At 38.5% G+C, this 15,176-nt stretch overlaps 1 protein-coding gene across 1 annotated transcript in view; it reads left to right on the forward strand.

The window, feature by feature from the left end:
• LOC132851811 (dysbindin domain-containing protein 1-like) overlaps positions 1-12,410 on the forward strand; it is a 20,279-nt gene extending 7,869 nt beyond the window's left edge. The window contains exons 3-4 of the mRNA XM_060878832.1: positions 1,175-1,309; positions 11,318-12,410. Of these exons, the coding sequence (XP_060734815.1) occupies positions 1,175-1,309; positions 11,318-11,469 (287 nt within the window). The 3' untranslated portion in view covers positions 11,470-12,410. The remainder of the gene's footprint in view (positions 1-1,174; positions 1,310-11,317) is intronic.
• Positions 12,411-15,176: the final 2,766 nt, after the last annotated feature.

Below are 15,176 nucleotides of genomic sequence, written 5' to 3' on the forward strand. Positions count from 1 at the left end.
TCCTTGAGGTTCACGGCAAAAATTTAATTCATAGGATTCAATTGTTTTGCTTCCATCTTCTCTGGTTGAACACATATTCAGTATTGCTTTATGGTCCTGCAAACGCTGTTAACACACCAAATATCTACATCTTATATGATCATTACCAGGATGGAGATGAAAAATCCATAAAAATATGAAGCTGATTAAACTATTGGACCAAATAATAAGTCTCACTAACTGACTTCTGACTTTCCATCATCATTTATATCATCAAAAGGACAGCAGGCCTCGCTCCAGGCTCTTCTAATCGAACAGCCTGGCCTTCATTAAACCCGACCCTTGCCGTGAGCACATACCTTATGCATGCATGCTTCTATGTCTGAGTGAAGAAAGAGGGCTTCCAGAAGCAGAACGAAAAAAAATTGCTGCAATGGCTCATCTTCTATGTCTGGTTCACCCCCCAGGGAATGAAGAATCATTACAAGACTTCAAAGCCTTGAGATTTTGTCTGGTTCCATACCTGTCTTCTTGTCTTCTTTCTTTATCCACACAAAATGAAAAACATTAGGGTTTAAGACAAACGGAGAACATTAGCGGATTAAAAACGGTCGTTATGCAGGAACCTGTCATATAGAAAAGAAAGATTTTTTAAATCAACAAAATCCAAAAATTCACAGGTTCCTTTGTCAAAATAGAAAGAATGAAGAATGAAAGATTTTCTAATACCTGATTCTGGTTGGTCGAACTGTTTTGTATGAATGATATATGATGTATGAATAATGTAAATAATAAACAGTAAAAATATGCATATTTAACAAAAATTACCTAATTTACATAGTAAAATTTTTTGAAGAAGTGTCCAGTGTCAGGGCTTTCGATCTTGTAATAATACTTTCAATTTTTCAAAATCAATTTTTTCTATTTAGAGCGAAACAGTGAGACATCAAGACAGTGAGAGAATGGAAAGCAAGACAGTGAGACAGTAAGAGAGTGAGACAGTGAGAGAGTAAGGCCATGAGACATTGAGAGAGCAAGACAGTGAGACAGTGAGAGAGCAAGACAGTGAGACAGTGAGAGAGTTTCTTTCTCAGATGTCCCACAAAAAGACAAAAATGATGACTTGTCTTTAATAAAGAAAGCTATCAAAATGAGTCAGTGACTATCGTCAAATCCTGACTATGTTATTTTGCAGAGCCTCTGAGCAGCGTTTCGTCTCTCGAGGTTCACTTCGACTTGCTTGACCTGACAGAACTCACGGACATGTCCGACCAGGAGCTGACTGAGGTATTCGTCGATTCTGATGAGGAAAACCCTGAGTCACCTGCAGGTGAGTCCATCGTATGCTCTGTAAGGCTCTCTCACTGTTGATGGCTTTATCATCAGTTTATTATAAATGTATGCTAATAAAATATTCAACTTTAATAAAATTATAATATACCAGAGTTATTTAATCAAAGGTATCCTACAAAAGCTGAAAAACAGATCAGGTATAAAACCAAGGAAAATGTATTTATTTAATGCATGTGTGTGTAATACTTTAATTATTTTGTTCCAATTATTTTGAAGGAGAAAGTTGGCAATAATTTTATATATCGTCGCTGTCAGGCGGAATCCTCGTAGCTCCAAAACCGTTATTTTTCAGGAAATTAAAAAAACCCCGTACCTTATCTGCAGTACACAGGGTTTAGTCCGCGTTGCAGTGGATTGTCTTGCACTAAATTCCTGTCCTCAGACAAGCACCAGAACTAGCAGGGGTCAAGATTTTTTTTTTCTTTGAGCCCAGTGTTTTGAAGACATTTACCTAAGAAGACGTGTTGATTCGTTGCGACTCTTCTCCCACAGAGAGGGATTTGCGCTCAAGCTCAAGCTATTTTCAAGACTTTAGATTGGTTAATAACTTGTAAAAATAACAGACCCACGTGGGGACTGACCAATAGCATCAATATGTGAAAAAATATGAAATTGACAAAATTTGGACATTTGGACGAGGTTTCCGCCCGACAGCAACGATATTCAGGAAACTTTTTCTATTCTAATAAAGCTCCAGTAATAAATTTTAAATCAGTTGCATGGATTACTGCTCTTTTATATCTGGAACATACTGTTTATTTTAGGTTTAGCATGTATTTATTATTATGATTATATTACATATGATTCAATATATTAGAGACATAGAAGTGAGACAAAATATCTTTTACCTCTGATCATTCATTCCGTCCCCCAGCTCTCTGTACACATGACCTTTTATGGGGTTTTGTGGGTGGGCCAATATGCAAATGAGCTGTGTCAGGCATGCACTTACTCAGCATACACACTGAATCCAGCAGAAAATTGTATTTATTTACTTATTTACTTACACAAAATTTGCACAGAACTTTACTAAAAAAGTGATAAATGAGTGATGAATGAGCTTCAGTATTTGTTTATTGATCAAATAGCGTAATGGCATAATTAATGCAGAAATCCTTTTTCAGTTATCAGTTATCGTAACTGCTGTTTCTTTATATAAAAGCCGTGTCTTTTGCAGCTACGTTGTTTCTCCAAGCTGCACGGTTAAACGTTTATTTGATTAAAAGAATTAAGTCATCATGTTTGGTTTATAGTTCTTACAGTAGGTTTTAAATAGTGATTAGAAAAAAATAGAAGCAATCCAGTCTGGAGAAGTCTGATTTCTGTAGAACCCCCAACTGTGTTTGAGAGAATGTGACAGCTTTGTAGCAAACAGACAGTACAGAGAACAGCCATCTGTCCTGTAGAGGGTGTGTGCGTGTGTGTGTGTGTGTGTGTGTGTGTGTGTGTGTGTGTGTGTGTGCGCGTGTATGTGTGTATGTGTGTGTGTGTGCGTGTGTGTGAATATAGGAATGTGGAATTAGGAATTAGGAATGTGTATCCGTCACCGTAGCAGCACTGCTCATGCTACAGCTCCCTGCTCTTCTGATACGGTGCAAACCTGCAACCCGTTAATTACCCAGCACCATGTTATGCTTTTATTTTACTGTCAAAAAAATCATAGAGAAACGGTCAGCCATAGCATAGCACCATATCATTAAGGGCCTTGTTAAGGGCCCAACAGTGATAACTCTGATGAGTTACTGCATAACATCTTATAAATACTGTTTACTGTCAAAGTGAGGTACAAATAAACTGAAATAAAATATTATTTATATTAATTATGCAATTGTTTAATAGTAACAACTTAAAAGAAATCCAGAAATGAAGATAAATAAGTCTAGGCGAACGACAAGTAACGGCATCCTGTAAAAGAAGGAGTTCATGAACGTATATGTAAGATACTAGAAAGAAAGGTATTATATACATCTAAAATATTATTTAAAGTTGCAGTAACTCAATGACATTTAGTTTCTCGAGGATCGTGTACATTTCTGATCCACATTTGTGTGAAAGCTCTTGCAATAGATTTGAAAATAGGTTAGTTTTTTTTCATTAGTTTTTATTTTTGCTCCTAAACACAGAAAGTGGTGCTTAATAACTGCTATACACACACCTAAAATTTCTATTCTTATCAAATACTCTAATCTTGAGTATTTAAGTTAAAATATGAACAATATTTACATAAAGGTCAACCATGATGAACTCCAGCAAGGCTCAATAAATAATTTATAGAGCACAGAATCTCTTGCTGTGCATTGAATGAATAAAAATAATCATTTAGCTAAGTTAAGAACAGCTGACCAATCTGACATATTGATCAAAATTTATGAGTACACTGAATGTTACACTTGTTTTTTTTTATTAAACAGTGTCTCCAGGATACTGTGTGGTGTATTTTCTTATAACCATCAGTGACAGCAAAGCTGCTGTATGGAACCAGCCACACAAATTACACACTCTCTCTGGCTGCTAGTGCTGCTAATGCTGAAGGTTTTCCAGCACGCAGCATGCAGCATGCAGCAGTAGCATAAACAGCTCCATTCCCCAGCACGGGGACAAACTGTGACATGTGGAGAGGCTTATAAAGAGAGCATAGGAGAGGAAAAGCAGTCAGACAGACTCTTTACAGTAGAGAGGCTCACTAAAGAGGGGTTTTTATCCTCCACCTAATTATACAGCACACTCGATAGCTATTGGACATAGCCGTGCATCATTCTGTCAGCTTTTGGAAACAGCTGAGCGCCGCAGCGGATGTAACATTGGCAATATCATGCAATAATGAGGTGTTGGGTATTGTTAAACAAATAAAGGTGACTGATATAGAGTGTGTTTACAGTGTACAATGTGGCCCACAGACCACTTTAAATTTATAATCTTTTCCATCTAATACTGGAAATAATTTGAAATAAATAAAAAAACATAAATGTTCATGTTTAGGATTTTGTCAAATTGACCTCATAAGCTCTGATTTTCATCGAGACTCATCTCTTTCATTTGATCGCGTCTCATTGTCGTTAAAGCCGTACAAAATAGTCAGAAAGTCAGAGTCTCCAGACTAAACAATGGCGTCTATGCTAATGTAGCATGTTTCCTCCCTTCATGAGAAACCAGATGCATCTGTAATGAGCCTGGAGAAATGTGGCAGCTCCTCACTGCACAGGTGAAAGTGTAGAGGATGAGGAGGAGGAAGAAGAATCAGGGCAATGAAGCCAAACACCGCCTACACACTACACACTTCAGATGGTTTTATTGGAGCAGTGACAGTATGGCTTCCACTGTCTAGCCTCTCATGTGGTAAATGGACGTTTTTACACATGGCTAATGGGTTTAATTGGACATCCATAAGAGAGGCAACATCAAGTTCTTCCTGTCGAGTGCCTCACAGAAGCCATGGGTGGAGGCATGAGTGTGACCTTGTCTAGGACACAGACACACATCCAAAACCACTCCAACACTCCAGACTGATTCAAGATGAATCACCTGGCCCTCGTCTGTCAATCATCCAAACGTGACCGTCATTGTTTCACACTATCGATGGGTTTTTAATCTTCATGTCTGAGGATTCATCCTGTTTATGATTTGGACACATTATAGTAAACATTACAGATCACAAATCACAGGTTAGTAATAATGAAGCTTGGTCTAATTTATTGTTTCTATAGTAACAGTTACGTGTATCGTACAGTCCTCTCTGGAGAATCGTTGCGGTCATTAACGCTTGATTTTGCTGCAGCGTCTTTCTAATTTTGAAGTGTTATTTTTATTTATTTGAATTCACAAACACAGACAGTTATAATTGTTTACCACATTACTCTGGTTTATCAACACTAAACACTTAAAGAAGTAGTATGTGTATGGTGCCACAAGCAATTAAGGCTCAGGGATGTTGATCAGATGATCAGGGTTCAAGCCTCAGCACTGCTAAGCTGCCTTCTTGGCCCTTGAGCAAGGCCCTTAACCCTTTCTGCTCCAGTAGTCCAGCTCTAAATCAGACGTGGGCATCAAGACAGATGTCCTACAACAATTAGCAATTATAGATAAAGATTTTATTCTGATACAGTCTGAGTTAAAATCCTGCATTACAGATCTGGCTGTATGTAGTCCAGTGCATAGTGAATCACGGTGAAAAGGGTGACTCAATAACCCCTCTGTGACATACAGGTGTGCTCTATGAAAAAAGTGTTAGGAAATGATACATAAGGAAAGAATTGATCATATTTCAAAATGATCTCAGGTAAAAGTTAAAGAATCTACTGAAGTTAATGTAAATTCTAAAAAATATGTTTTAACTGATCAAGTGAAGTTAAATGTAGGGTCTCCAATGTTTGAAAGCAAATGTCGAAATTTGAAATCAACAAAACAAACACGCCCCTAACCCAAACGGGTCCCACCCCTGTATTGATAGCTCCGCCCACACATACATACGTAACCCAGGCAACTAATGGAAAGAAACGTGTCTTTATCATAGCTGAAGGGAAGAACAATACGATTGCAAATAAACAAACAAGCAAAAATAACACACAAGCATAATCATGTAAAGGACAAAGACATATATTAGTTCTGTGTAACAAAACAAAACCAACGTTACTCACCTATCGAGAAGGAAAAAAGCGCCTCGGCGTCTTAAGTAAAGTTGGTCACATATTCACAGATTGGAGTTTCCTGAGTCAATAACTCCTGAGCTAAACACTGTTACTACACAAAACACGGTTGTAGCTGCGTCTCTACATCACTACGATAGAAAAGAGGTGTTATTTGTGTAGTAACAGCGTTTAGCTCAGGAGTTATTGACTCAGGAAACTCCAATCTGTGAATATGTGACCAACTTCCTGCTCCTTCAGTTCTCTCCAGCGCTGGAAAGCTGATCCTATATTAACACGTCCTACTTCTTGTCTTATCGTAAGTCTTTCTTCTCTTTCTTTCTTTGTTTTTATCCTCCATGTCAATGTTAAAACCGCTTTCTGCTAATGTCACACATGCGCACTGAACACTCTCTCCGCCCATATTGACAAGACACGCCCCTTTCTGCTCATTGGCTATAGGTTTGTTTTGATTTTTGTTTAGTTTGTCGTCCCGACTTAATTTTCTGAAGCACTTCTCAAACATCGGAGACCTTTAATGCTATGTGTACGTGTGAAAAGTAACTGTTTTTAAAATCTCATCTGATCTCATATAAAAGGCTACTGCTATGTACTTGATAGATCATGAGTTTAATATCAAACCAACATTTGCCATTCTTTCACCGTATTCGGCTTGATAAAACTATTAACTACCGTATTCGATACTATGCTAACCTGGCATTAGCAAAGAACTTACTTGAACATAGCTAGCTAATGTTATCAATTTTTTTTTTAATTAGACAGAAATCATTGCTTCTAGAGAGGTAAAGGAGATGCTTCATTTTATTCGAGTCTTTGTTTAATCTGGAATTAACGAAGTACAGTTGAAGTACAGATAATCTTGATAAAGATGGATACGGTATGCATCCGTTTTTATCTGACGATAAAAAGTAAAAAAAAAAAAAAAAACGAAGGGAATGTTGTATTCGATTCCAGCAGCGTTTCAGTCGTCATGTATATATGGATGTTTTTTTTCGACTTGCGAGCTCGTCTGTCCATCACTACGGCAGCATTTTATCTTCCTACGCATCAGCTGAAGCGTGCAGGCTTTCTAATGGCCGTCATATGGGACAAAGCAGAGAAAATACACAGACAACATATGACGTGTGTTTGGGAGCAGTTGGAAGCCTGACTCACTGTTCTCTCTTTGCAGATTAAATGGCATTCGAATCAAATAGAAGTGCAGCTTAACAGCGTACAGTGTTTCTAAAGAGCAGAAACCGGATCACAGTCATGAGGCTGGTCCTGTGAGAGACGCAAGACGTAAATGCCAGAAAGATGAAAAAAGCTCCTCTTGCATCCAGACAGCTTTTTATAGAGCGGCTTCAAGCGCTGAAAGTCGTCTCGGTCATAAAAAAGGGAAGAAAATCTGAAAGAAATGAAAACAAGATATAAGGAAGTCAAGAGATACAGTATGATTTAATCAATTTAATAGGTGCTAATTGGTGAAGATGGAGGAATTTAGTCTTCATTTGGAGACTCAGATGTTTTTTCTAACACTTGGGTTCCAGGACAGTCTTGACGTTTCCACCCTAAGGGATGGTGGATCGAGTTTTTGCCACACTAGAGAAGATGCCCTCAGGTCAGATTTTGGCTTCTGAGTTTTCACTCTGATGTGGTCAGGAACAGGATGTTCATGGAGGTAAAGCAGCAATAGAGTGAAATAGGAGAACTTTCATCCATTTATTTTCTACCGCTTATCCGAACTACCTCGGACGTCATCGGGCATCAAGGCAGGATACACCCTGGACGGAGTGCCAACCCATCGCAGGGCACACACACACACTCTCATTCACTCACGCAATCACACACTACGGACAATTTTCCAGAGATGCCAATCAACCTACCATGCATGTCTTTGGACCGGGGGAGGAAACCGGAGCACCCGGAGGAACCCCCGAGGCACGGGGAGAACATGCAAACTCCACACACACAAGTCGGAGGCAGGAATCGAATCCCCAACCCTGGAGGTGTGAGGCTAACCACTAAGCCACCGTGCCCCCCTATAGGAGAACTTGGGAGGAGGAAAACTAGTCATGCAGCTGAGTTCTAGTCCAGTTACATACAAGGGTCAGATGGCACAGTGTCCACAGATAAAATGATCTAAAGAAGCACCTGAGTGGCATCTGTGGATACAAAAGTTTGGATGCCTAAAGAAGAAACAGAGTTAAGTATGTTAGATGTTTGTTAAGAACTACAGCAAGATTGTGTTCGGTGAAATGTAGAGTGATCCGAACGTTAGAAATACAGCTGTAGTGAAAATCACCAAGGTCAAATCTAAGACTAGGATTAGCCAAGATCCAGATACGGTCGAGTCTCAAGAGAGGCTGAGGTCAAGAGAAGGTTTGAGTCCAAATAAGATTCCAAGTCAAGATCAAGACTGAAAAGCATCAAATCCTTTCAAGCTTTTATTACAAACAGTTTGGAAAATCTTTGCAAAGACCAAGACCAAGCATCACAAAACACCTCCAAGTTAAAATCCTGTTTGTTGAGCAGCATTGATCCAGAGCTCAGGACCATAAGCAACAAAAATAGTCTAAGACCACGACATTTTTTTTAATGTGTGATTATAAATGTGGACTTCCTCTAAGGAGTTTTTCAGCTCTCTGTGTCTGTGTTTCATCCACCTGATGAATTTTCACTGTTGCTCTCCTTAAACCCTGTTCTTTTCCCTTGTCAGCTGACTGGTGAAACGCCAACGTTTACTCCTGTTCATCTTGGGACCTAAATTTAGTTTTGCGAATGTTGGCAGCAAACAGCTCAAGACAGCTATTGATATTTTTCAAGCTATAAATAAGAAACCATATTGCTAACAACTGATCGGTTAAGAAAGTTTCATTCAGCAACTGTATTGTTTCTATAGTAACAACTTGCCAAGCTGCGAATGTTATGTCTTATTCAATAGAAGGGATTTCACACAGAAATAACCATAAATCATTAAACACATAAATGATAAAAATACATTTTTTTTCTATTTAGAGCAAGACGGTGAGACAGTCAGAGCATGAGACAGTGAGAGAGTAAGACAATGAGACAGTGAGAGAGCAAGACAGTGAGACAGAGTGAGAGAGAAAGACAATGAGACATTGAGAGAGAGAGACAGTGAAAGAGCAAGACAATAAGAGATTGAGGCAGTGAGACAGTGAGAGAGTGACAGTAAAAGAAAAAAAAGACACGTTTCAGTATGAGATCAGACGTTACTGCGTCCATATTCATGAGCCGTCACTCAAATGCCCAAGCGATGTACTTGAATGAACTTGAAGGAGCTGACTGGAATTCCAAGTGTTACCTGATCAACTGTCTCCACACGATGACCAATCTAAAGCACATGCACATAAAACCCTACATGACTCAGTGTTCCTAAGATGCAGTTCTAAAACTGTGTGAAATATTTATTAGAACTCACACCTGACTTCATAAATCTCAGTAAGACATGATTTATTATTGCTCGTTAATTTAAAAAGTTAGCTCATTGTGTCCTAGTGTTACAGATTGTGTCTTGGTATGGAATGCATGAGAAAGAAAAGAAGAGAAGGAGGCAACTCACAATGGACAAAAATCCTACATGAAGTGAATTACCAACGCCCCCCCCCCCCACGCCCCCTCCCCCTCCCCATTGTGTCCAATGTGCTTGTGAAAATCCCACAATGCAATGTAGCCAGGTAGCAGGTACAGAACACATCATGTAGGAACTAATTAATTTAATTTCATTAGTTAATTAAATTAAATTAATTAATGTATTATTGCGTAACATTAAAAAAAATAGTTTATGGTCAGTAGAACATTCAGAGAGTTCAGGATTATTTGGGTTTTATCTTTTTGAGAATTCATCAATGTAGAGCGCCATCTTGTGGTCATCTTACGTACTCCCTATATATATATATATATATATATATATATATATATTCTACATTAATGAATTATATATATATATATACCCCATGTACTCCCTATACATCCAAAAGCAACGGACATGATTTGGAGGAAGAAAATTAATTACTGTGCTAACAAATAAGTGCAAAAGTTTGTACACCCCTTCTGTAAATTGTCAAAACGATCAAGTGACGTGAGTTCGGTTTCACAGATAATTATATTTATTATTATTATTCTAATTATGAATATTGTATATTGTATTGATGTATATTAATAGAGAAAATATCCAAATTATATGTGTAAGTGTTTTGTTTTGATATGTATAAGAACGTTTCTTTTATTTCCCTCTGTTTTATTTATTAATTTATGTACAGTGCACTATGCAGTGCAGCTATCTGTATCTGTATTCACATTTAAACCTGTGGGGTTTGGGTCAAACTGCAAGGAGTTTAAAAAGTAATTTCACAAATATAATTGATTCAATTTATTTCTATAGGGCATTTAACTATAGACTTTGTCTTAAATCAGCTTTACATAAGGATACATAAGGATAGAATGCACATTTTAAAGCTCAGAAATAGATCAGTTTTTATCTCTTACATTTATCCCTAATGATCAAGTCTGAGGGGACGATGATGAGGAAAAACTGAGATGATATAAGGGAGAAACCTTGAGAGGAACCAGGCTCAGAAGAGAACCTCATCCTCATTTAGGTGACACATCACAGGAAATTATGTCAATGTAAATAATGTACTTTCTACAACAGTTTATAGTGGAGTTGAATTGTGGTGTGAACGCAATCCGGTTTTTATATCGCTTCACGTTTCATATCTGACCACGTGCTGAAAGTAAAAATATCCTGTTTCCCTGAGATCAACCTGGTCCTAATTCACACATCCAGTCTCAGTTAAATGCTCTGAGCATTCTTTCTCAATTACAAACTGTTGTATAAAGGACATTATTTCTTATCCAGTGTCACCTAAATAAGGATGAGGCTCACTTCTCAGTCTGGTTCCTCTCAAGGTTTGTTCCTCATATCATCTCAGGTAGTTTTTCCTCACCACCATCACCTCAGGCTTGTTTATTGTGGATAGATGTTAAGAGATACATAGGAACTTAATTTTAAGCTTTAACATTTGTATTCTGTTTCTATATTTATGTGAAGATCCTTTAAGACAATGGCAGCTGTTAAAAGCGCCACACAAATAAATTTATTTGAACTGAATTGAATAAGAGCAAATTGTGTTTAATCCTCAAGCAGTCAGAGGAAATCAGATGGAACTGAGGGAAAGGCTGAGAGGAAGTCTTTATTAAGTAGGTTGTGATGGACAATTCGGCTAAAAAGTTTTTTCTAAAATCCAGGACATGAGCTTATGTTAGAGTGTGAAAGCATAAAAAGATGGTATCTGACTATTGTGTGTGTGTGTGTGTGTGTGTGTGTGTGTTGTCAGGTTATCACCATTACCCAGGCAGAGGAAGCTACCTGCGCTCTCCCTCTTGGACCCGCTGCAGTAAACCCGAGCAGTCACACGACAGGAAGCACCACAGCGACTCAGACAGCACTGAGTCCTGTCACAAACTGGAACGGCCCAAAAAACCTTGAGAGAAACCCAACAAGTTTACACACACACACACACACACACCCGTGGTGCTAAAGACACTACAATGTGATGTCATGCGCTCATTCAGCAGCAATACAGAGCAACACAAACAGCCCTGGATTTGTAAGAGGTTTCTGAGGGACTTGAACTGGTCTGGGTTCATTAAAAACAAAAGTTTTATCTGGAGCTCATAACATCTTATAATAATATCTTGTGTTTGAATGACGTATAATTTGTTGCGTTGGGGAAAAAAATAATAGGATGAAGTGAGTGTAAATAATAATGATCTTTAAGCAAGGCAGAATGTAAGCTAGCAGAATGGATTGTATATTAAGGACTATAGGTCACACACACACACACACACACACACACACACACGTCTCATATGCCAAGAATCTTTTTTAAACACTGTGTACTATGAACATTTATTAACTCTTAAATATCAAATAAATGGTTAATCAACTCAGTTTGAAATAAAGGTTTGAAATGATTGTTACTTTAGGCATTAAAGGTGCGCTTTGTGATTTTTGCCTACCTATTTAACGCATATGTCCTCAGAGACTTTTTCCTTTGAACAGATATTTCAATTACAGCTGAGAAAAAGCAAAGGAAGTTTCACAAAAATAATCGCTTACGGCACCTTTAAAGATCGTGGAAACGACGTTTTGTTTTATACGTTAAAATCTGCTCTCATTGAAGGACAATGCAGCTGTGTGTATGTAGGTGTGATGTTTAGACGTCGTTACTGATGACAAACATGAATGTATGAGTAGTTTGCTCATAATCAGCTTTAAGCTTGAATTAAGAAAAATATTTCATCATTTTGTCATATTGTTTTAATGCATTGTGTTCCTCATATGTTCTCATTGTGTTCCTCACACTGACCTTACAGCTGTTTTACATTGTACATCTGTATAAATGTCCAGTTGTCTTCAAGCTCAATAACAAGACAATTTTCAAAACTAAAATTTCAATCTGTTTAATTTCTGAATTCAAGTATGAATGTCATATTAAATGTCAACGAAGAAATAAAGACAAACGGACAGAAAGAACACATCTGAAATTTCTCCTGGCTTCAGAAACTAACATCAGATCAAATCAATGTTCAGTAAGTTGGATATACTAGGAACAGCTGCAGTCTGACCGTACAATGACGTCATAATTAAATTAGATTTTTTATTATTTTTTTTAAACATGAACATTACAGTATGTTGGACACACAACCACGGGACGTTCACACAAACCGCTCCCAAAAACCGTCCGGTGTTTCAGCAGAATCGAAAAATAAACAAATACACAATTTAAAAAGCATACAGTTGAGTGCAAAAGTTCACATCCCTCTTAAATTGAAAAAATAGAAAAAAAGAATCTATTTTTACAATTTATTTACAAAACCAGAAAATCTGTTACGACATACGACCAAAACATAAACCTCAGCTCAAAGTTTGCATCCCGATCGATCTAATGTGGTTTTGAATTCCTGGTGTAAATTAACTCGAGATGAAATAATGAGAGCAATTTTTTTTTAAATGACATCATTCATTTAATCATCTTCAAATCCCTGGTGGATTTAGATCCGGAAACGCCAGGCATGAGGTGGGAATGCATCCTGGTTGGGACACAGGTAGGATTTTTTTGTGGTCAGGAATCTGCAAAATCTTACTCATTCCAAAAATAAATAAGAAGGATCATAAACATTGTATTATATTTATTTCGTCCTGCCCTGAATAAGCAGTTTCACATAACAGATGTTTACATACTGTACAGAACACAAGACACAATAACCGAAACTCCACAAATGAACCAGTTCAGATGTTTACACACGCTCCATTCTTAATCCTGTTTCTTGATACAGTGATGCCTCGAGATACGAGTGCTTTGACATACGAATTTTCTGATACGAGCTGTGATTCGACCAAATTTTTGGCTTGAGATACGAGCAAATTTTTGAGATACGAGCATCCGAGCCAGGGGGCACGGCGGCTTAGTGGTTAGCACGTTCGCCTCACACCTGCAGGGTTGGGTGTTCGAGTCCCGCCTCCGCCTTGTGTGTGTGGAGTTTGCATGTTCTCCCCGTGCCTTGGGGGTTTCCTCCGGGTACTCCGGTTTCCTCCCCCGGTCCAAAGACATGCATGGTAGGTTGATTGGCATCTCTGGAAAATTGTCCGTAGTGTGTGATTGCGTGAGTGAATGAGAGTGTGTGTGTGTGTGTGCCCTGCGATGGGTTGGCACTCCGTCCAGGGTGTATCCTGCCTTGATGCCCGATGACGCCTGAGATAGGCACAGGCTCCCCGTGACCCGAGGTAGTTCGGATAAGCGGTAGAAAATGAGTGAGAGTGAGTGAGAGCATCCGAGCCGCCGCCGCCGAAACAAGATCCCCAACAACCACGTGTGCTCTGTTTCCCACCTCAGATTCCCGCGTCTCACTCGGTTAAAGCCGCCTTTCCACTGCACACGACAAACGACGGCCGATAAACAGGAAGTCATTCATTTCCTATGGAGAGTCACAAAGGCGCTGCGTGAGGTGCTGACCATCTGAGGATCCGTTTTGAGCGTTGGATCCGTTAAAAAATTTGAACTTGTGCGACTACACTGCATCCGATATGCCGACCGGACAGGTTTTTATTAAAACGACCGGCAGATGTTAGTGAGGAAAGAGTGACAAAAAAGGCAAAAACAAGTGAAGAGAAAAGCGATGAAGAAAATTAAGCAAAATTAATGTAACGAAAACAGAAATTGTAGCAATTAAGTTCAGATAAGTTAAGAGAAATCAAGCATCTGTCAGGCCACGTCGTCAAGTGTGCATCAGCTGTTAATCAGCTGTCCACGACGCGCACCAATCCGGTTACGACATCCATATTACCCGACCATTTAAATTCCCATTCATTGAGCCGCTCTAACGCTTCGCTGCTGCTGCGATTTAAACTCCCTCCTCCAAGCCCGACTCCACCGAGCCGGAACCTGTGTTCGCTGTACCAGTTTACGTCATAAATCTCCAATTTCTCTCTCTCTCTCTCTCTCTCTCTCTAATTATTTAATTATTTATTTATCCATTTATTATTTTCCTTTCCTATTTTTAACTCTATGCATGATTAATGGTTCTGTTATACGGGGGGTTTATTCTATTTTCTAGTTGCTGCTCTCCGCGCTCTAAATGAAGTTTAGTTAAGTTCCATTTAAGTGTAAAGTAGCATTAAGAGTGTACAGTAGCGAGTAAGTGAACGAAAGTGAAAGTGTAATTCCTCCTAACTCCTCCGCCTGTTTACTCCTCCCTCAAAATCCGTGCGCATCTTCCGTAAAGTAAAACCAGTTTATTTTTTTAACATTCTTTTTTATTACTATTTTTTAATATTTTTTAATATTAATATTTGTCATTTATAAATACAGTACTGTACATTTTTCATATTCAAAACACAAACAAAACAACTGGAGTGGAATTTTGCGAGCTGGAACGGATTAATGGGATTTCAATTAATTTAATTGGGGAAAATTGCTTTGAGATACGAGCGATTTGAGATACGAGCAAGGTCACGGAACGAATTAAACTCGTATCTCGAGGTATCACTGTACCTGGAAGATCAACCAAGAGTTTTCTGTTCTTCATTAAAATCCTTCAGCTGCTGCAAGTATTGGACGCCTTTTCCCACAGCGACTCTGTGATCCATCCTGAGATCCATCTTTTCACATGAGAGGCAAACATTCTCTGGTG

Source organism: Tachysurus vachellii, chromosome 9, assembly GCF_030014155.1.
Source record: "Tachysurus vachellii isolate PV-2020 chromosome 9, HZAU_Pvac_v1, whole genome shotgun sequence".
Lineage (NCBI taxonomy): Eukaryota > Metazoa > Chordata > Actinopteri > Siluriformes > Bagridae > Tachysurus > Tachysurus vachellii.